Source organism: Antechinus flavipes, chromosome 2 (genome assembly GCF_016432865.1).
Source record: "Antechinus flavipes isolate AdamAnt ecotype Samford, QLD, Australia chromosome 2, AdamAnt_v2, whole genome shotgun sequence".
Taxonomy (NCBI): Eukaryota; Metazoa; Chordata; class Mammalia; order Dasyuromorphia; family Dasyuridae; genus Antechinus; species Antechinus flavipes.
Genome location: NC_067399.1, coordinates 523,522,034 through 523,545,844, shown reverse-complemented (window position 1 = coordinate 523,545,844; position 23,811 = coordinate 523,522,034). Strand labels below are relative to the sequence as shown.

At 36.5% G+C, this 23,811-nt stretch overlaps 1 protein-coding gene across 2 annotated transcripts in view; it reads left to right on the top strand.

Moving 5' to 3' along the window:
• The first annotated feature begins 1,563 nt into the window (after positions 1-1,563).
• DMXL2 (Dmx like 2) overlaps positions 1,564-23,811 on the top strand; it is a 154,817-nt gene continuing 132,569 nt past the window's right edge. The window contains exon 1 of one of the 2 annotated variants that reach the window (XM_051980656.1): positions 1,564-5,274. In XM_051980656.1, the coding sequence (XP_051836616.1) occupies positions 5,188-5,274 (87 nt within the window). In that variant the 5' untranslated portion in view covers positions 1,564-5,187. The remainder of the gene's footprint in view (positions 5,275-23,811) is intronic. The other variant, XM_051980658.1, reaches the window with a different exon arrangement.

The following is a 23,811-nucleotide window of genomic DNA, read 5'->3' as shown; positions in this document are numbered from 1 at the left end:
AGAATGGGATAGTCTAAATGGTGTGGTGGTGGTGTAGATATGCAAACCAACAGAAGTCATTTCATTAAATTCCATGGAAACCTTCTGTGTCTCCAAAAATGAAGTGTAGCTCATGGACAGAACAGGCAGATGAAAGATGTTTACTTTTTTAGTCTCTTATTTGCTTCTGTATTAGTCTCTCCCTCCATGGGGATAAAATTACTGAATAGTTGAAATTTGAAACCTTAACTTTGTAATTGTGCTTCTTTCATTTTTTCTTTTTGTTATGGCAACTTTGCAATGGATTCCAAGAAAGATATTTAATAGATGTGGATTATTTTGACTGCTTTATCCCTAATCCCCTTATTTCCTTTGGCATTGTTGTCACCCTAAATTCCAGGCTCATCACCTTAGGCCTGGACAATTGATTGCAATAACCTGCTTGTGGTCTTCCTGACTTGTCTCTCTGTTTAGTCTAAAGATGCTTAAATAATGGGTCTTGACCTCATATGAATTTGCATAACTGAATGTGGGGGTCGTGAAATTATGATTTATTATCAGTAAATGTTTAATTTGTATACTTATGTAATTATGTGTATAATTACATAAGTATACAAATTAAACATTTACTTGTTTAATGTACTTACTAAAGATAAAAACATTTACTAATGTTTACAAACATAAATTTGTAATTACATACCTGGGGTCATGTAAAATTTTCTCAGCTGAAAAGGGATTGCTAGTAGAAAAAGAACTAGAAAAAGCTCTAGTCTATTTTCCACTTTTCTGCCAATGATCTTCCTAAAATGCAAGTCCAATCAAATATTATCCTCCTACTAATAGGAACTATTTGTTTCAATGGCAACGAAGGCAGCTGAAGAAAGGATTATCAAACACTTAAAAGTTTGGTCAGACATTGAAGAAGCCAAAGTCATATACTGTATCCTAGGCCATTGCTAGTCATCCTGATTTTTGCCACAATTTAGGTAACTCTGGAAGAGAGATGAAGCTAATGACTTTGTGTAATTCTGTCTCACATAAATCCTGTTCACATGCCAAGTCAAGATATCACCCTGTGAAGTCACTGATGCTCTTTGAGAATAAAGGATGGATAATAACAACTCAATAAACAACTACTCAATAAACTCCAGTAACCCCTTTACCTCCAGGATCAAATATAAAAATCTTGTTTAACTTTCAAAATCCTTTCCTATCTTTTACATTGGCTGCTTGCTGAGCTGGAACTCCATCCTCCCTCATCTTCACCTCTTGGTTTCCTTCAGGTTTATTTTAAATCCTATCTTCTGCAAGAAGCCTTTCCCAGTCTGTCTAGATCTTTGAATCACCCCTCCTGTATATCTTTTCTTTATATACAGTTATTTGCAGGTTATCTTCCTGATTTGACTGGGAGTTTGAGTGTTGTTTTTTTTTAACTTTTCTTTGTATTCTCAGTGCTTAATAAGTGCCAGGCACAGAGTAGGTACTTAGTAAATACTAGTTAACTGGCTGATTCATACAAATATGTTAAATGTCTTATTATTATCCATTTAGCATTGCATCTCTGACAGTTTTACCAAGGGATATTTTGTGAAAGGACATGGCTGATCTTGTTGAGGTGTTCAATTTCAAAGTTTAGAAGAACATACCAATTATATTTCCCTAATAATCCATTAAGAATCTGTAATACATGATATTACTTCATCTAAAAGCTTTTTTGAAGTACTGCCTCTCATAAAAATAATGACATTGAAGGGCTGTGCTTTCTCTTGGTGTTCTGTGTTATCAAGACTAGAGCTAGTGTAATGCCGGAGAAACTGAGGCAGGAGAGAGATTAGAGAGTTTTTAATATTTTATTAATGGGAGAGTAAGATTGACTGGACAGGACTCATGTCTCAGATTATCCAGTCAGACAGAGATAAGTATACTGGGACCAAGGAATCCATATTGGTCCCAGGGCTGGAGGACCCAAAGAATCCAGCGTCCAGCATACAGCTGCCAGATGCCATTCTCCAGCAATGAATGAAGGAACCCCAACTTCTTAAATACCTTTTTGGAGACAAAGAAGAAAGGGAGGGAAAGTTTTTTTATCAGGGAGGGGAAGCCATAAAACCTAAAAATTCCAGAGACAAAGAAGTAAAGATATCATGGGTTGGTCTTGGAATATTCTAAAGGAATATTGTAAATCCATAAAAGAGTCAGGAGAGCTACTCTTTTATCTTGCTAATTCATAACCCAAGAACGAACAATCCTTAGTTTTACTGGGTCAGAGACAGAACAGTTAAGGTAACTGAGACAGGGAAACTGAGTCAGGACAGTTAAAGAGAACTGTGGCATAACACTAGGCCTTAGAAACACCAGTAAGGTGACCAGAAGTGTTATTCTTATTCTATCCATTGACAATCTATGGTTGCTGGGCTGCTGTAGATTTTTCCTGAGGGAACTATTCTGATCAATTAATCATTAATCAACTTTTATTAAATACCTATAGTGTGATCACTCAGTGGTGATCCAAGAGAAAAAGTGAGGTTCTGCTTTCAAAGTTTACATTACATTAGGGGGATAAAAAATATTCACAGATAAGTAAGTGCAGAATACACATAAAATAAATACATAGCAACTTGTGGAGGTGAGCCAAGGCCTCTAGAAAAACAGGGTTCTTGAGATGAGTTTTGGAGGAATACAGAGGTTCTAGGAAAGTGAAGGTGAGACAGGAAAACATTTTAGGCATTTGGAAAAAGACAGAGTTGGAAAGTGGAATGTGATATGAGGAATGACAAGGAGCCACCTGGCTGTTCCTATCCTCAGGGTAATCATTCTTTCATCTTGGTGGGGCACTACTTCAGGTTGCTATTAAATGTCCTAAGAGATTGAAGTGCAGGGCTCATTTTTCTAATAAATTTGCACTATCTTCCTTGGAAGAGAACACTAATTTGATCAGTTTACTACTCATTCTTTTGACTAATAGAATGCTTATTTGATGTCTTCAGTGATAAAGTGTGGAGCTCAGCAGGATCAGAGTTCATTTTGCTTGCTAAATTTGGGACTAGATTTATTTGTCTCTTCAAGACAGTAGAAATGGTTGTGTTTTCTTTTTTAAAGTTCACTACTCTGCCCAACTTGGTAATCAATTTATTTTTATTTTAGGCTCACTTTTTTTGGTGTTAAAACCATCTAGTCAACCTTAATACTGCTCATGCCAAAGATAAAAAATGTAACCAACTATTTAGCCACTATACAATTATATATACAAATATATATAAAGCCACTAAGCAATTGTCTTTAATTTTGTTGTTGTTCATAAGCATTTTAAAAGTTTTTTTTTTTTTTTTTAAAGCATTTTAAAATGGCGGGCATTCTGTTAAGTGCTTTACAATATTACCTCATTTGATTACTACAACACTGTGAAGCAGGTACTACAATGAATTTTATTTTATAACTGAATAACTGTGATTTGCCCATGGTCACATAGCTAGTAAATGAGTGAGATCACACTTGAATTCAGGACTTCCTGTTTTCATGTCTGTGCTGTCGCATAGCACATTTTTTACAAAGCATTTTTTGTTTTAAAATTTTTACTTAGCATTTAGAAAGCAATTGTTCATATAACAAGGTTTCACATACTTGCAAAAGACTAGTTATTTTTATAATAAAGTGAATGTCAGCTTTTTCAGTCTGTCTCTGTCAACTATGTATGTTACACATAGTAAATGCTTAACGATTAAAGAATTGTATTGAAAATACCATTTTAGGCTCATAGAGTAATTTTCATTATTTCTTTTCAAAAGCAGACTAGAATTTAGAAAAGTTGTGTCTTTGTAAGGTCACAAAACAGAATCAAGTTTCCCAACTTTTACTCTAATGTTCAATTAATCTGGGGAATGGGTTATTTAGTTCAGAAAAAAGGTCTAGAGGAGAGAAAGGAAGTATGATTAATGGATTTTGTAATTATGACCGCTGTCTCGGGTTGCCAGTCATTCAGTTTCACCCACGAAGTCTGTAACATCATGGGGTTTCTTTCAAATGCAGGAAATTGTGAACCATTAATTTACAAAGGGTTTCTTTCTTTCTGTTTTTTTTTTTTTTTTTTTTTAAAAGTCCGATAGTGACCGCATAAGAACTAGCTCTACCTTGAACCTGGAGCCCTGAGTTCAAATTTAAATTCTGGTGTGATCATAGGTAAGACCTTTTTGGATTTAGCTCTTGCAATCCTAAATTTGTGATTCTGTGACCATGACCCCACGTCTAAGCTCCTGCAGGAAGAACCGCACAACTGCTTCTTTGGATGCAAGCCCAATGAATTCGGTGGTCCCGAAAGAATCTTTGATTCGGTCAGTACTTCATGACCTCCCATGCCCTTCCCGTTCGGTTTCTGTAATATATATTTATATGTATTTGAGTATCTAGAGCTATAAACTTCATGTAATATTATTTGAAATCAATTTTGTTCACGATTTCACTCTTCAGAGGGAAATTGCAGAAAATGTCGTGATACTTTTCTTAAGGTCACACACGCACCGCCCCCACCGGGCTGTCGGAATGGATTAAAGACAAAATAGGCTCTGCCCGGGGACAGTAAAGTGGCAATGACGTAGGTGTCGCCCCACCCACGCCCCAGTCCGCAGATCACAGGGAACTCCCGCATGTATGCGCGCGCAATCGCCGGACACAGGGAAGGCGGACTAGTGGGTCACCGAAGCGCGTACTCAAGAGCGCGTGCCCGCGAGAAAAGGGGAGGGGAAGGACGGGAAGGGGGTGGGGGATTTGCCCGGCGCTCCCCGGCGTCTGGGCGGAGGTGGTGGTGGTAGAGTGGGGGTGTGCGCGCTCTTGGAGTCTTCCTTTTCTCCGCCTCTTCTCTCTCTAGCCGCACGCGCTGGACTAGCGCACTGTCTCCTCACGCGCCTGGGCTGCCCTCTCCCCGCCCCCGCTCCGCCCCCGCCTCGCTCTCGGGTCCAGTTTTTGTGCGCCGGTGCAGCAGGCTTTGGGAGCATCCGGGCATTTCCGTAGCAAAGCGGTAGTCCCGGGAGGCGCGCATCAGCGTCGGCGGCGGAGCTCCCCCATGGCCGAGGCGAAGAGGGGGGCGAGGCATTAAGGAGGAGCCAGCCCCTGGAGGGGGGTGGCTGTCCCTTTCCCCAGACGCCGGCAGCGGTGGCACTCGGTGCTTTGCTCTGCCCTCTTCCCAGCCCCCGGGCTCGGATTCCAGCTCCGGAGATGCATCTGCACCAGGTCCTCACCGGGGCTGTCAATCCTGGGGACAACTGCTATTCCGTGGGCAGCGTTGGGGATGTCCCTTTCACGGTGAGCTGCGGCTTCGGCACGCGCGGCGGGGCGGGGGAGGCGGGGGCGGCACTATTCCCCCACCCCCCATCTCCTACCCTAGGCTGGGCTGGGTGCAGACCCGGAGCGTCAGGTGGCGCCGCGGGGCACCGGCTCGGAGCTGCGAACTGGCGGGGGAGGAAGGCTGGGAGGGAGTCCCGCCCGGCCCTGCGGAGGTGTGTGTGGGAAATACTCACCCGGGCTAAGGTGAACCCGGACTAGGAGGAGCGGCGGGGCTGGACAGGACTGAACTAGAATCTAGATTCCTCGAGCCTGGGCCGGGGGCTGCTGCGGATGCCGTTGCTGCCGTTGCTACTGCTGTCGCTGCCGGCGGCCGGGGCGGCGCCCCCCTCCCCCTCCCTCCTCTCCCGGGCATCACTTTTAGCTCCCCACTGTGTGGGAAACGTCCCTTTGCCTTGCCGAGAGTGCCTAGAGGAGCTGTAGGTAGACCGTGATCTTCCCGGTTCATATTTGCCGGGGGAGGGGAGGCAGGTGAAGGCGGTGCAGTGAGTCCGCAAGCTTTCTTTAAGTAAGCCATATGAGCCATGTAAAGGTTTGGCCTGAGTTCGAATCTTGGCCTTGACCACCTGTGCGATCTTGGCCACGGCCCTTCCTGGTGGAGGGCCTACTCCTCCCTCCCAGTGACACTAGGGGGGTTGGGTTGTGATCTCTTCTTTGGCCTTCTAAGCCCTGCATTTTGGTTCTCCATGAGCCTGTCCAGGACCCTCTGCCACCCTTTCGAAGTACAGCACTTAATTATTAACCAAGATGGATTAAACAACAACAACAAACGCCCAACCCACGCCATGTACCCAAATAACTGAGAGGAAAAGAACATTGTCACCAAGATTTCTCTCTGTCTCTCAATCTCTCTCTTCCCCTCCTCTTCTCCCTTTTTCTTTTTCTCCCTCCCCTCCTCCTTCCTTCCTTCCTTCCTTCCTTCCTTCCTTCCTTCCTTCCTTCCTTCCTTCCTTCCTTCCTTCCTTCCTTCCTTCCTTCCTTCCTTCCTTCCTTCCTTCCTTCCTTCCTTCCTTCCTTCCTTCCTTCTTCCTTCCTTCCTTCCTCCTTCCTTCCTTCATCCTTCCTTCCTTCCTTCCTTCCTTCCTTCTTCCTTCCTTCCTTCTTCCTTCCTTCCTTCCTTCCTTCCTTCCTTCCTTCCTTTCTTCCTTCCTTCCTTCCTTCCTTCCTGACTTACTTCCTTCTTCCTTCCTGACTTCCCTCCCTCCTTCTCTTTCTCCCTCCTGTTTCTTTGATACAACTCTAAAATTGGATGAAACCACCCAGATAGGGGATATACTAAAAATCTTGGTGCAATTTTAAAGTTGACAGTCATATAGATGGAAATTTCTACCAAAGCCTAAAACTGCACCAAGACTTTTGGGACACTCTTTTTTGTTGTGATTTTAAAAGAAGACTTCTTGGATCAAGGCATAAAATCATTTAGATGGAAGCCTGACCAAGACCTTTGGGACATCCTGTGGACACCCTGTACTTTGTTAAGATTTCAAGACCATACTGCTTGGGTCAGGACATAAAGTGATACAGAAGCACTAAGACTTTTGGGACATTTTGCATTTCGATTTCAGGATGCTACTGCTTGGATTAGGGCATAATTGGTGCATTATGTATGACAATGACTTTATCTGAAAATGTATTGGCATATTAAATATGTTATATATTTTGAAATCTGTTTAAAATTAATAATCCTTTTAAAAAGCAGCATTATACTACTATCCAGTTAATTGTAAGAATAGATTATTGGTTGTATAACAAAGTCACATGAAACCATAAGGGCACTTTTAACAGGAGGCTAATTTCATTGATTAAGAAAATAATTGAATTCTGTGGTAAATCTTTTTTTTTTTTTTTTTTTTTTTTTTGAGCAAATGCCCATTATGAATTTGAATAAGATTGGAAACAACAGTGATGCTCTCCCTTCTGGCAAGGAGAAACACTCTTTCATATGGTGCTAGCTTTCAAACCGGATGTATATAAAAACTGCAGAATCATTATGTGTTATGATTTTTTATATGATTGCACCTATATTTTTAAAAATGACAATTTCTCAGAAGTTTGTATATATTTTGGCCATCTTTAATATTTTTAGACTGATTCTGAATTGGAATATTTATGAAAACATCAACATAATTTTTTTTTAGAAGATCAGCTCTCATCATCAGTAACTTTACTTTTCATCTGTATAGAAAGGCTTTGTACAGAAATACACATGTGATTTAAGACTAATATATAATATTATTAAGGTTTCTTTTACACAATGCTAAGTAGTGTTTAAAACCATCAGGTGTCAGAGATGACTTGAAAATGAATTATTCCCATAGAAGGTGTGGGGAAGGAATCTTCCACATTGAAGGGGCAGGCATTCACCATTAGTATGTAAAGCATGTTAGAACAAATATTGCTCTATAATCCCATTATTCCAGAACTCTCTTTTGTTATCACAGTAATAATAACCAAGAAAGCAAAAAAAAAAAAAGTTAATAATAGCTAATATTTATTTATATAGTGTTTAAATGCACCTAATTCTATTCTATCTCATTTTAGACTTCTAAAAATCCTGGGAGGTAGATATTATCCCTGTTTTTTTCAGATGAGGAAACTGAGGCAAATCGTGATTATGCCACAAGCCCAGGGTCATACAGTTAGTGAGTATCTGAGACTAGATTTGAACTCTGGTCTATCTACTGTGCCTCAAATAAAAAAAAAATAAAGGTGGTAAGCTGATATTTGACTTCTGGGTTGGCTCATAAATCCAATTCTTATACTTCCCTTTTCAGATTGTATCTGTTGTTGGTGCCTGCCACTTTCCTTTATATACTGATTTTAATGGGAAATCAAAGGAAAGAGAATTGAGGACAACTCAGTGGAATGTAAACTCCTTGATGACAGGGAGTATTTCATTTTCTGTGATTCTAGTACTGTCATAGTGGCTTGAGCAAAGTAGGTGCTTAATTAGAATTGAATTAACAAGTAATACGGGGACTTGGAATTCTGATTATTAATTACAAATAAAATTCCAATCCATGGTTCCTGTTAATTGTGTGCTTACTCAAGAAAGCTGGTCTTATGACTTGACGTGTCATGTGAGTTAGGACTGAAGCAGCATGACTGTGGCTTGAGTTGTAGTTCTAAAGGGAAAGCTTCCAATGTTTTGCTTGCAGTTTCTTCTCTTTTAGTGTCATTTAATTAAATTAAATCAACTTTCTCTGCTTAGTTTTTTCCATATTTAATTTGACCCGGTTTCAGGGCACCATAAGTAAGCCAACATGACTTACTCTCTTTAAGAAAAAAAGAAATATGGCTGTTTTCATGGATCTGAATCCAGTTGTATTTACTACCTTTTGTTATTCAGTCCTTAATTAGCATTCCTTTGATAACTTTCCCTCTTGTTCTTGCCTAATCCCTAGGTTCTTAGATGCAGAATTGGAAGGCAACTTGGAGGTCATATAGGCCTATTCTTTCATTTTTCAGATGAGGAAAATGAGGCATAGAAATTAAGTGACAATTTCTGACAAGTTAATAAGGGTCAGAACCAAGATTCAAGCCAAGGTTTGACTACAAACACATATTCTTGTACTCTGTACCCTGCTGCTTTTTTTGATTCCATTCTTTCTTTTCTATGTTCCTGTTCTCCCCATTGTCAGTAATAATTTATAGCTGACAGATTTCTTCCTGATTTTTAAGTTTAGTTTTCATCAAATAGTAACTATATCTTGTCATGTTGATTTTTTTTTAGTCTAGGCCACAAGCTCACCTGGATTAGACATTTTACTCTCAAGAGATTGTTTTTCCTCTTTTGGTCTTCTAGGATCTCAGAATATTAAGGAAAGGAATATTAAGGGAACTTAGAGAAGACCATGGGTAGCTAGGTGGTGTAGAGGCATGAGCACTGGACTATGAACATCTTCCTAAGTTCAAATGTGGCCTTAGATACTTTCCGGCTGTTATGACCCTGAGCAAGTCAGTTTTCTCATCTGTAAAATGAGCTGAGAAGGAGACAGCAAACCCATTCCAATATCTCTGCCAAGAAAATCCCAAACGGGTTCTGACACAACTGATACTACTGCACCAACAACAAAGAAGAGGCCAAAACAAAAAATTCACTCTGTAGTGTACCTGACTGTGCCTATTCCCTTAGAGGCTCCTTTTTTTTCCTTAGAGAATTAGATTTAAAGAACTTTAATGACTGATCTGTCCATGCAGAGAGTCTTCAAAAGTTTTCAACAAACCTCTTGTTTATCCTAAACTTTCTAGAAGTCTTTGATCTTGTGGATTGAGAGCTGGCCTTTAAGTCAAGAAGTTCAGGTGGACACTTGAGTTACACTTAAAATGCCCAGAACAACTTTCTATGATTATAAATTATAAATCTATTTGGGTAGAAGGACAGTCCTCACTGGGAATGCCCTACACCAGTGAAATCACAGGCATAGACTAAAATCAAAACAAAAGTTTTTTTTTTTTTTTAAAAATTCAAAAGTGTTTAGATCTGCTTAATCCTAGATTGTTGGATGTCTTTGTTCTCCTGAGTATAAACTAGTACTAACCCTGATCTCATCTGGCCTTATCCTCAGGACCAGAACAAGATTGGAGTCCTAGGTGTCAACAAAGTGACATATGTATCTTATATAATTTTTTCCTTGTGAAATGTTTCACGGGTAGTTTTATGAAAGCTGAAGTAAGATGAAAGGAATGTGGGGCTGTTTGTTATTCTCTAATAACTCTAACTGAACCAATTTATAACCTATGCTTTAAGACATCTAGTTAAGGTAAACCTGGTACTTCCAAAATAAATCTATACCACTTTTAAATGACTGTATTTACTAGGAAATGTTTCCTTCTATCTAGCCTAAATCTGCATTGCTAAAACTTGTCCATTTCAAATCATTGCTTTTTTTTTCCTGTTTTAGTCTGGCATATACATATCAAGCCGTGTTTATCCCACTGCTCTCATAAAACCAATAGTTACTTAACATTGAATTCTTGTAAAGTCAAGTCTTTGAATCTGTAAGTGTGTTTATAATCCTGCACTGGAGTATATAAGAGTTTTCAACTCTAATCCTTTAGCTGCTGTTAGGTAATGAAGTGGAAAGAGGGCTGAGCCTAGTGTTTCTAAATTCAACTGTATTCTCAGACTTCCCCAGCTTTGGAACCTGCCACCTGGACAAGTCATTTAACCTGTTTGCCTCAGTTTCCTCAGTTATAAAGTAGAGATAATAACAGTACCCCACCTATTGGGGTTATTGTGAGGATTAAAAAAGATATTTGCATAGCACATAGTTTCTACTTTTAGCTGACTTCAAGTCCAATTGATTCTCAGTGTGTTTTATTTAGATTTGTCTTCCTTTCTCCATTTTTGGTAATTTAACCAGCTTCTTGTATGATTTTCTTGATTTTCCTCACACCAGCATTTATTTATTATTCTTCATAATTCCTGGAATTTTCCTGAAACTTTTTATTCCATGAGATAGATAATGTCTTCCTAATTAATAATATCCATCTTAACTAATCTTAAATTTGATTGTCAGTGTTGAATTCTCTATCAACAATTCTTTCCATTACTTTTTGCCTTTTCTACTCAATACTTGAATATTTCTCAATTTGATTGTTCTATTGTAGCCAGCTAATTTTATTATTTAGATCTTTCTGCCTTTCTGATTTTTCATTTCTCCATTCTACCTTGAATTGTCTTCTGACCTCTTCTCAATCTTTGTCAATAACTTTTTCTAAGATCTGACTCAAAATTTACTCCTTGAAAGCATCCTAATTAACTCTACTACTTTTCTTTCTTCTCAGCATTTATCAATTTACTTTCCACTTTAATAAAATCTCAAACTCTTGACTTCTAGCTTATACCTCAGTTCTGTGTTTTTGGTAATTTGGGCAATGGACTGGACCACAACTTACTTTTAAATTATACAAAATAAATTTACTAAGAACATGAATGGTATAGAAATTATATGTTTAGGGGGTCAGCTAGGTGGCACAGTAGATAGAGCACCAGCCCTGAAGCCAGGAGGACTGGAATTCACATTTGGTCTAACACTTAATAAACACTTCCTACTTGTGTGACCCTGGGCAAGTCATTTAACCCCAGTTACCTCACCGGAGGGGTGGGGGGGAAGAAATCATGTGTTTAGATTATTGAAGAGCTGTATTTAAGTGCTCAACTCAGTCACCAGTGCTTACTTTGACTCTCATTTTGTTAGACATTTTGAGACACAGAAGTCTAAAATATCCTTCCTCTCATCAAGGGACTTTTGAGTCTAGTTAAGGAGAAGAAACTTAACTTGGAATAACCACAAAATATAAGGCCACATAGATTTAGATTGAAGTTTATAGGTCATGGAAATCAATAAGGACTTGTCAAGACAAGGCTTTTGAGAGGAAAGTGGACGTAAGGGATAGATAAGGTTTGCATAGTAAAGAAGAGACAACATTCTAGGTTAGGTATGAGAGAAGAATGAGAATAGCTTACTCACAGAATAGTGATGAGACAGGCTGAATTAGTTTATTAGACTGTATGTAGTAGAACTAGCTATAAGGTTGGATAAGTCAATTGAGTCCAGATTATATCCAGTCTTGAACTCTAGACTTAAATTTTTTTGATAAGGAATAAGGAATTAATGAAGAACAGAGGAGTAACATGTAATGGTGGTGGGGTAGAGTGAGATAGGAGGAGGATTGAATGAGAGCAGCTTGGAAATTATTGTTTTAACCCAGGAATCAGTTGGATTTGTTGTTGTCAAGCCATGGCAATAGACATTTCAGAATTTTTTTGTGTGGGTGAGATGGGTTAGGGTGGATATATTGGCTGGATATTTACTGAATGAATCAATATGGCCATGAATCACACATTTAGATAGCATAGGGGTACACATTTGATATTTTATTAAGTATCAATCCCGAACTTCCTTATGGGCATCTTTCCTTCTTCGCTTCAAGCAGATAGAACACTGGGCCTAGAGTCAGGGGCATCTGAATCCAGATCTGGTCTCAGACTTATTAACTGTGTGACCATGGACCACTTGACCTATTTGCCTTAGTTTCTTTAACCATAAAATGATGCTAATAGCAGCAACGGCCTAGCACATTGTAGGCATTATCTTAAGTGCTAGCTATTGTTTTCATTTACATTTGTAATTTTGGTAATCAAAACTTAACTCCTTACTCTCTTTGTTGTATCTAGTTAATTATCAAATCTAATCATTTCTATCTTCTTATTGCTTTTCATATTTCTACTCTAATTTAGGCTTTCAGCAGTCCTTACCTGAACTATCATAGTAGCATCCTACTTGGTGGCCCTGTCTCAATTCCTTCCGTATTCTAATCCATCTTCCACATAGTTGCTAAAGTTTCCCTAAGTGTAGGTCTGACCATATCATTTTCCCACACTCAGTAATCTATTGATTTCAAATTAATTCTAGGATTAAATATAACATTTCCTGTTTGTCATTTAAATCCCTTTACAACTTGGCCTCCAACTCTCTTTCCTGCCTTATTTGTACATTGTTCCCTTTCATGAACATTAGGGTTCCAATTAAACTAAGTTTCTTGCTGGTCCTGCACATGATACCCTCATCTCTAATCTTGTCTTTGCATTGGTTGTTGATCATGCCTACTCCCTCTTCTTATTTCTGTTAGCAACCATAATTTCTTTTGAACAAACTTCATTTCAAACACTCCATTTTACATGGAAGTCTTTCACTGCTCAAATCATCTTGTTTCTATATTTATTTAAATATAACTGTATGCTTGCATAGTGAATTCTGGCTAGTTTGAAAGCTTGAGAACAGGGAATCTTGTTTTTTTCCTTGTATTTTTAGTGTTTAGCACCTTGCCTACTATGTTATAGGTGTTTAATTCTCCAGGATTGATCGATCCATGATAAGGACACTAATGAACCTTAACTAACACTAGCCCAGTTTTAGTTTAGTTACTATGTTTATCTGAAAGTAACAAAACTATGATCTTCAGAGGTATGTTTCTGTCTTTAGTGATTCAAACTTTTGTCAGTTTTATCTAAGTTAGGGAGGTTTTATTGTATATAGTTTTGCACTTGTGATAGAGGATAGGTGGAGTTGGAAGGAATCCTAGAGATAATTCATTCCAATTAAAAAAAAAAAGATGTCACTTGGTGTCATTGAATGAATGAATGATTTGCCCTTAAATTATTGGTTCATCAAAGGCAGTGGTTATCACCTTTTTTTTTTTTTGCATAAACTGAATATATCTAAAGTTTTTGTCACTTAACATTTTATTTTGCTTGAAAGGAGCTGTTTAATTTCTGTACACAACCTGATTGGTATGCTGTGAGAGGAAGAAGAGAGACCATTGGTAAGTGAAAGGGTAGCAGAGTAGAGAGGGAAGGTTTGCTTAAGGTGGAGAACTGAAAATGTTTTTACACTGAGAGTGAGGACTATTTTGTGTAAGAGCTGTAGTATGCATGTATGTGTGTAGGAGTAGGGAAGTAGTCTGCATCAACATGCATCGTCCTAGAAGAGTATGCTGTGTTGGGTAGCAACTAGCATGACATCGTGAAAAATGAGTCATATCATTAATTTCTTTCTATGAAAGAGTGAAAGGCATTATTGAAAAGGAGTTTATCTTAATATTATTCCTGACTCAACAGACTCCTTCACCTTCCTTATATAAACCAGGGGTAAGTAAACTCTAGCCATCTACTGAATCTGTCCCATATCACTTGTTTTTGCATGGACTACATTAGTTTTTTCATTTTTAAATGGTTAAAAAAAACAAAAGAAGACTTTCATGACATGAAAATTATGTGAAACTTAAATTTCATTTTTCATAAAATTTTGTTGGAATACAGCCATGCTCATTTGCTTATATATTATTAGTTGCTTTGTGCTTCATTGGTAAAATTGAGCAATTGTGGAGCTCTCATGACTTTGGCTTTGCATTGCTCTTACTTGCCATGCTTTGCAATGACAGTTATAATTCAACAGTGTTTCAAGAACAATGAGTATTGCTCTATTGCAACATTTTATATTTTCTATGATCAGTGCATACCTATCATTTCAAAACAAAAAAATAGGACAAAAGTAGATTTCAAATGTTGTGCTTTGGAGTGTGGATGATTTTACTGAATTAGCAAATCGTTGTGTTTATTATTCAATGACATCATAGCTGAAATAAAAAGAATGCAATATGTATTCACCATATATTGTTCACCATACACCAGCCTAAGTACTCATCATAGTCTTCTTAAATCATAGGAAAACAATGATCAAAAAATTAGAACACTGACTATCAGCAAAATTTCTTGATAAAAATGAAAGATTCAAAAGATACTTGCCAAAGCAAGTTTCCAACTGGTTCATTTGCTAGCCAAGCAAGGAAAGCTATTTACCAAATGGTGAATTAATTAAATTGTGTTGATTGCAGCAGCCAAAGAAATGTGTCCAGAGGAAAAAAAAAACTTTTTTTTAAAAATGACAAGTAGCCTTTTGGCTCACTTAAAATCACATGTTTGTGGATTGAATGTTAGTATTTGGCAATTTCTATCCATGAAGAAAAGATATTTTCAAAGATGAAATAACATTAAATCTAATTATAGATCAGCATTAATAGATGAAAATTTGTAATTGATTTTACTGATAGAAAAATATTGTTAAGGTCAGTTGGTGAAATGTTATCCCCCCTCCCAAAGAATTCCATTTGTCATTTTAGTAGATCTTTATTACCAAAAAATTGTACTCAGTTATGTATTTCAAATTTCATTCATAAAAAATTTGTGAAAATATTATGTGTGTGTGTGTGTGTGTGTGTGTGTGTGTGTGTGATATAAGTTCCTAAATAATAGCCTCGATTTTGTCTCTTGGCTCACAGAGCCTAAAATGCTTGTTATCTCTGACCCTTTACTGAAAAAAAATTTGTTGACCCCGATCTGAGCCATTGCTAAAATTGTCATTTCTACCTCCTCAGCCGATTCTTGATAACTTACTATGGCAGGTCCTTAAGTTTAGCTTCTTTCAACTCTTGCTTGAACTATTGTACTACCTTTTTGTTGTACCTGGCATGAAGTCCAGTATATAGTAGGTTCTTAATAAAACCTTGTTGATTGAAAGATAATATCAGATAATTTAATCATTTGCTAAGTCTTGTCTGTTCTTCCTCCATAACCTCTTGATTTGTATGCTATTTCCTCTCTCCACTTAATGCCATGACCCTTCCCCAGGCCCTTATTACTACTTCTGAATTATGCAATAATTTTCTCATTGGTCTTTCTACTTCAAATCTCTTCTATAGTCCAACATCCATGTGGCTATCAAATTGAAATTTGTAAAGCACAGGTCTAACCATGTCACTTTTTTTGTTTCAAGAATAAAATGTAAACATTTGTAGGTTTTTCAAGCCTTTCATAATTTGATTCTAACCTGATTACATATTCCTCTCTTTCACATACTCTGCATTCTATTAAACTGATCTCTTTGCTGTCTCCCTGTACCTGGCACTTCATATCTGTGTACCTGGCATTCCATATTTATGCTTTTGCATAGTTTATCTTCCATATCTGGAATAGATTTTCTTCACTTTTATCCCTCTGAGTCTCTGTTTATCTTGTGCCCAGATAATCACCTCTTAGACAATGGCACTTTCCTGATACCTCTAGATGTAGTGTCCTTTCTCCTTGCCCCCAGTTATATTTACTTTATGCATATTTTGAATTTAACTTGTTTTTATACATGTGGTTTTTCTTCTAGTAGAATATGCGTTTCTTGGAGGCAAGGAATGTTTCATTTTTTCATTTTAATGCCAAACATATTGCCACGTGATATTTAATAAATTACTCAAATAATAAATTGTAATGCAACTTTTTAGCAATTTATTTCTATAGCATCTGCAAAGTTCTTCAAGTTTTTGAGATTGACAAATTATGTCATGGAACCCTAGAATTCTACAGACTATTTGTCTACAGTAGGGGTTCTGAAAATTTTGTCATCATGTTAAAAAAACATAATAGTGTGGTGGATACAGAAGTGTTAGCTTGATCAGAGCCATCTTTTCAAATAAACAGAATAGGACCGATCTAGTGCTATCATTTGAAGGGCACTAAAACAAGTATCTCTAAATATCTTTCTTCACTGAGATTTGATTGTATAGAATCTACAATTGGAGATTTCATTCTTTAGATTCCTTATCTTTCAGTTTTCTTTCAAAAAGATACCTGTCTCTTGGGAAGGATTCCTTATTAAATGAATTTATACTAAGATGTTAGCAATTTGCTACATTCTTTCCAACTTGACCAGAATGATCCTGGAAACATAAGAACTCTGGCAACCTTTAGAAATGAGTACAGAATTGTATTACTTCACAATTTGGGCCAGGGTAGAGTTATTCCTGAGACTGAATGACTGAAGTTCACAATGGTGCTCTCCCAGAAGCCCAACATTAATTTTTGTGATCTCTTAACAATTCTTTTTAAGATCTTCATGGTCTTTCTTCTAGTAATGGAAATGATAGTGCATTGGGGATCAGGAGAGTTAGATTCTAGGTAGTTTTAGGAGGAAAGTCACTTAGCTAATACCTAGCTAGCTAGTTGTGCTGAACTCTCTTTATGTTCTTTTTTTTTGGTTTTAAATTTGCCTCATTTGTAAAATGAGGGGAGCTACAAAAATTTGTAAAATGAAGGGGCTAGACTATAAGGATCCTAAGGGTTCCTTATAGTTCTCCTAGTCAGTGATTCTCTTGATACAAATTTACTGGTGGGAGAGGAGGAAGGAAGAAGGGGGAGACAGACAGACAGAGGGAGGAATGGTGAGAGAGACAGAGACACACACATACACACACACACACACACGGAGGAAGGGGGAGGAGAGAGAGAGAAAGAGAGGGAGGAAGGAAGAGAGAGAGGGAGAGAGAAACAGAGAAGAAAATAGGTATATAGATATATAGGTCTTAAGGTAAGTTGCTGTTTGTTGTTGATTTTGTCTTGATAATTTTTTTTGGTTAGTCAAATGAGCTAAGACATTTTCCACATCTTTTCTATCTTTTTCCTCAATTACAGATACTTATGAATTGACTTTCTAAGGCACTCATAATAGGTTCCCTCCAGCATGATCCTTCTCTGTATATACTTTTTTATACTCTTCAGCACCATTTTAAGAAGTCTCTTTATAACACATCTAGAAAAATGACATTAGAACTTGAACATGGTAGCTCCACCAAGCTTTCTTTAAACTGATATTATTACCTACTTTTAATTTGTTCATAATTCTGTACTGTTCTCCATAAGGTTTTATAAAATATAATCTAAACTAGTGTTCTCCTTTGGTTGCTATGTCTTCCATTTGGAAAATGAAGCCCTTTTTATGGTCTTTAAGTCTCCACATTATGACTCTTGATTTACATTGGTTAAATTTCTAAATGATACCTTCTAAAAGGTATCACTATCCTTTTTTCCATCTATTTTTTTTTTTTGTATCAATCTTTATTTGCCTAGATGTGATTTGTTTTAATTGAACTTTCCTTTTTTTATATACTTTGCTCTAAAAAGTTAGTTTTCTGACTTAACCATACGGTACAGAATACCTAGCCTAATATCACATTCAAATTATCCAAAACATTCTTACCATTCCAAAATGGCTGAAGTGACCATGGTGGATTAGCTAACCAAACATACTGAGATCTGGTTATCAGATCTACACAATTCAAGTCATTTATATACTTAGGTGTTTTGGAGTGTGTATGTTCGTTACAAATTCAGGGAGTCATATACGTTGAGTGCTCTTTAGAGAAGGTCTGTCCACTGGATAACTTTCTGGTCTGCTCAGGGTAAACAGACAAGAATACCTCTCTCTTTAGATACAAGGACATTTTCTTGATAACACCATTCTGCTTTCTTTAGGTAATTAAGCCCATTCCTTTTGATATGGCTCCCAATTCAGTAAGAATACCAGACCAAGAACACTAGTACAACATTAATTTGTAATTTTGATATTACAGTGGAGACCTTGGCTGAGTAAGTTTCTGTTGTATCTATCTCTCTCTCTTTGTAATCTGGTTTTTGTCTGAATAACCCTAGGATCTTTCATGTAGTAGCTGCTTAATGTGTGGATTATATAATATGGTTTTTTAATGAGAATAGTTTATACACTCAAAGAGTATATACTCTTTATTTAGGGTTTTGGCAGGGAACAGGTGGGATTTAAAAGTAGTATATTATGTCTTCATTGTCACAATTAACTGAAACTATTGATTATAAAATTCCATTGTACTTAATATTTATTGACCATAAAAAAGCATTTATTAAAGCCAAATATTGACTCAAAAGACCTCCCCCCCCTCCAATAAGCTTATTATGCAAAATCCCTTTAAAGATATCAGAAATAACTGTGTTCTGGATGGACTTCTGATAATTAACATCAATACATATGTGAAATAGGGAGCAAACATCATTATAAAGGAGATCTTACCTGAAGATTAAAGAAAGATTCCTATATAGCTAGTGAAATTTTCTAACTGCTAATGTTTGCAGATTAATTGCATCAGTTTCAGGAATATTATCAGAGTCCTGGTGTCTACTAGGGTTGTAATAGTCTTGTATTTAAAAAAAAAAAAAACTTAAAAAAATTTTTTTAAAACACAAAAAGAACAAAAAAAACAGAACAAAACAATTTCATATACAAAAGGGTGGAAAAAGATTATGTAGAAAACTGAATCTTTATCTTTTACTGCTTGTTTATTAATTTATTTTTATCATAGCTTTTTATTTACAAGTTATATGCATGGGTAATTTTACAGCATTGACAATTGCCAAACCCTTTGTTCCAATTTTTCCCCTTCTTCCTCCCATCCCCTCTCCCCAATGGCAGGTTGATCAATACATGTTAAATATGCTAAAGTACAAATTAAATAGAATATAAGCATACATGTCCTAACAGTTATTTTGTTGTACAAAAAGAATCAGACTTTGAAATAGTGTACTATTAGCCCATGAAGGAAATAAAAAATGCAGGCAGACAAAAATATAGGGATTGGGGATTCTATGTAATGGTTCATAGTCATCTCCCAGAGTTCTTTTGCTGGGTGTAACTGGTTCAATTCATTACTGCTCTATTGGAACTGATTTGGTTCATCTCATTGCTGGAGATGGCCACGTCCATTAGAATTGATCATCTTATAGTATTGTTGTTGAAGTATATAATGATCTCCTGGTCCTGCTCATTTCACTCAGCATCAGTTCATGTAAGTCTCTCCAGGCCTTTCTGAAATCATCCTGCTGGTCATTTTTTACCGAACAATATTGCTGTCCTTTTTTTGTGCTTGCTTTTGAACTATCTCCTCTACATTCTTAAAAATGTTTTGATGACTTTCTTAGTTTTTCTTTTTTTCTTTTGATTATCACCATGACCACTTTTTTTAAGTCTTAACAAAAAACAGAGAAAAAACAAACCTTATAACAACAAATAAGCAAAACACATTCATAGTGTCTGTCTTAGAATCTTGTCTTATGTATTGGTGCTTTTTAAACTTTTTCTGCTTGGCCTTTTTTGCTGGAGAAATTTTTATTCCATCTAGGGTATATAAGTATATGAAATAGGTATACAAATCAAATATTTACTGAAAATAAATCATAATTTCACTATGCCCACATTGAATTATGCAACCCTATGTGGAGTTATTACCCACAGTTTAAGAAGCTTTATCCTATGACATAGGTGAGTAATTTGATTTGTTATAAGTCACTTTGAGATATAGTTTAAAATTGATTTGATTTGTTCTTAAGTCATTTAAAATTGTTTTTTCTTAGTGTTATTGTCATTGTATAAATTAAACTGCTTCCTGTCACCTCATTTTATATCATTTTCTGTTCCAAATTCTGTGAAATGATCTCTAATAATTTTTTATGGTGCAGTTACATTTATTTTCCACAGTTTATTCAACCATTACTCAATTGATAGATACCCCTTAGTTTTCTGTTCATTTTTTAAGATCCTTTTTTGGGCTTAGAAAGCTTATTTTGTTTGTGACTGTTCTTTCCTCTGTATCAACTTCTCTTTAAATGGTACCCTCCCTACTCCTTCCTTTATCCTTGATTTTCCTGTATTTCTATGCTAAATCTCTGTGTTTTACCTTTTTTTTTTTTTTGTCCAGCTGAGATAAGTATGAGGTTTATTAGATATTTGAATTCTTTACCTCTTTCTCAATGTTTGTATGTTTTTCTCATGTATTTCTCATTATGAAAAATAGCAAATTCTATGTCATTCACTCTTCTTTTTTTATATGTGTATTTTCTTTTACCTTTCCATTCTTTCCTCCTTTTAAAACTTTCAGAACAGAATCAATTGGGTGGGATAGAGAATAAGCATTTATGTAATGTCTATTATGTACCAGGCATTGTTTTACAAATATCAATTTTTATACTTTTTAAAAAAAGTAGTATTACCTTATTTGATCCTCACAACAACTTTTTCATTGTTGGATTTTTTCCGTTTTTACTTAGACTTCTCTAATAGATCTGGGCAGTTTAAATTTGATTTATTGAAATATGGTGTTTGGGTTTTTTCCCCTTAAGTCATATTTTTCAGTATTCTGATGATTCTTAGATTTTATCTCCTTGATCTTTTCCCCCAGTTCACTTGTTTTTGATAGCAGATACTGTATAGTTTCCCTTCTTCTTTGTTCTCCCTCCTGCCATATTTTGATTTGTTTTAATATATCCTCTTGTTATTTGGCTTCATTAATTTCTAGTGGGTCTATTCTGATTTTCAACTGGTCCATTACTTGTGTAAGTCAACAAATGTTTGTTAAGCATCTACCATGTACTGGCATCTTAAAAAGTGATGGGGATAGAAAAGTAAAAGCCAAAAAATCTTCCCCTCCAAGTCAAGTATTATTTAGTAATCTCTCCAGCTTTAGTTCTGGAATTGGGTTTTTGTACCACGACCAGATTCTGATCTCTGATATGTTTTTGAGTAGAGTGATGTTCCTCTTTGGTCTCTATTCTGAACACCTGAATGCTTTTATTGACTTCTGTCTCCTTGGGTTAGAACCTCTTGAAACTTTGAAGTTCAGAGATGGATCTTTAGGTACCTCCAAGAGACTTGAGCCTATAATGTCCATGACTGAGCTTTCCTATGATCTGAACTTTATTGTCTTCAGAAATGTATCAGTCTGCAAGATGAATTAACATTTCCTCAGCACCCTTTGGCCTCTGATTGGAGAGGTGAAAAGTAATCATTGCAGACTTCTTCCCTGATCCTTCACCATTTAAGAAGGGAACTCAGGGAATTTATCTCATCATTTCCTACCTAGCAGCTTTCCTGGATTTCATGATTTCCAGAAACTCATCATTCTGCCTGCAAAATCAATTTTGAAACTTACCTCCTCATTTCATTTTCCAGACTGGATGCAAGACTTCGTCATGCCCTCCATGTCAGTTAACATCCCTGCTACCTCTTGCTTTTAGTTTCTTTTTGTGTTGTTTTCTCCTCTTATGCCTTTCTTTGTATACTCAATGATAGCACAGTATCTATACACAATAGGTACTTAATATATATTTATTGACTGACTTAATGGCAGCTTTCCAGTTTGTCTCAATTTGGGTGCTGGCTTTTCAGGCAGTTCCCTTTTCCATTACAACTGAGCTCTCAACTTTGTGAAGTTCTTGGATAGATAAAGTTAATTACTGTAGTTCTTAATTGGATTTATTGTTCACTTATTTAGTCTGGTGTGATTTTTTTTTTTTGTTTGTTTTGCTGTAGTAAGTATTGGTGAATTGAGCCGCTTGACTGTTCGAGCAGCCATCTTTGCTAAATTTAGTAGTCTTATTGTATTCTCTCCTGGTTACAGCACACTTGGTGTATTATATTCATTCTCCAGTACTATGTTTTAGGAGTGGCAGTGATAAACTGAGGAGTACACAGAGAAGAGTGATCAGAATGGTGAAGAAGCCATGTCATGTGATGGACCACTTGAAGAAACTAAATTGTTTAGCTTGAAGAAAAGACTTAAGAGGGTGTGTGTGTGTGTGTGTGTGTGTGTGTGTGTGTGTGTGTGTATGGTGGGAGTAGTAGGATGTAGAGGGAGGGGAAGAAGACATGATTCTTGCTTTCCAAGTTTCTGAGGTTCTATTTTGTGGAATAAAGATTGTACTTATTCTGCTTGGTCCAAAGAAAGTAGTAATAGATTTAAGGGTTCTGATAAAGGCCTCATTTGTAAAATATATAAAGAATTGACTCAAACTAATTCAAGACATTCTCCAATTAATAAATGGTCAAAGGATATGAGCAGGCAATTTTCAGATGAAGAAATTGAAATCATTTCTAGTCATATGAAAAGGTTCTAAATCACTATTAATCAGAGAAATTAAGACAATTCTGAGATACCACTACACACCTCTCAGATTGGCTAAGATGACAAGAAAAGATAATAACGAATGTTGGAGGGGATGTGGGAAAACTGGGACACTTACACATTGTTGGTGGAATTGTGAACAGATCCAACCATTCTGGAGAGCAATTTGGAACTATGCCCAAAGAGTTATCAAATTGCATACCCTTTGACCCAGCAGTGTTTCTACTGGGCTTATATCCCAAAGAAGTCTTAAAGAAGAGAAAGGATCCATATATGCAAAATGTTTGTGGTGGCCCTTTTTGTAGTGGCAAGAAATTGACTGGATTCCCATTAGTTGGAGAATAACTGAATAAATTATATTATATGAATGTTATGTAATATTATTGTTCTGTAAGAAATGATCAGCAGGATGATTTCAGAGAGGTCTGAAGAAACTTACATGAACGTCATGATGCTAAGTGAAATAAGCAGAATCAGGAGATTGTTGTTCACAGCAACAAGAAGATTATATGATGATCAATTCTGATGCATAAAACTCTTTTCAACAATGAGATGATTCAGACCAGTTCCAATAATCTTGTGATAAAGTCATCTATACTCAGAGAGAGGATAATGGGAACTGAGTGTGGATCACAATATAGATAGCATTTTTATTCTTTTTGTTGTTGTTTGCATTTTATTTTTTCTCATTTTTTTTCGTGTTTGATTTTTCTTCTGCAGCAAGACAATTGTATAAATACATATGCATATTTCTAGTGTGTTTAACATTTATTGGATTACTTGCCATCTAGAGCAGGGGGTTGAGGAAGGCGAGAGAAAATTGGAAATCAAGTTTTTGTAAGGGTTAATGTTGAAAAATTATCCATGCATATGTTTTGAAAATAAAAAACTTTAAAAAAGGGATATATTATATATTTGCAGAACCAAACAGTTCTCCTGTTGCACAGGGAGAATTGGATTCAGAAGGTAAAAATAACTCAGGAAGAAAATAAAAAATGCAAATAGTTCACATTCGTTTCCCAGTGTTCCTTCTTTGGGTGTAGCTGTTTCTGTCCATTTATCCATTGAAACTCAGTTAGGTCTCTTTGTCATAGAAATCCACTTCCATCAGAATACATCCTCATACAATATCGTTGTCGAAGTGTATAATGATCTCCTGGTTCTGCTCATCTCACTTAGCAT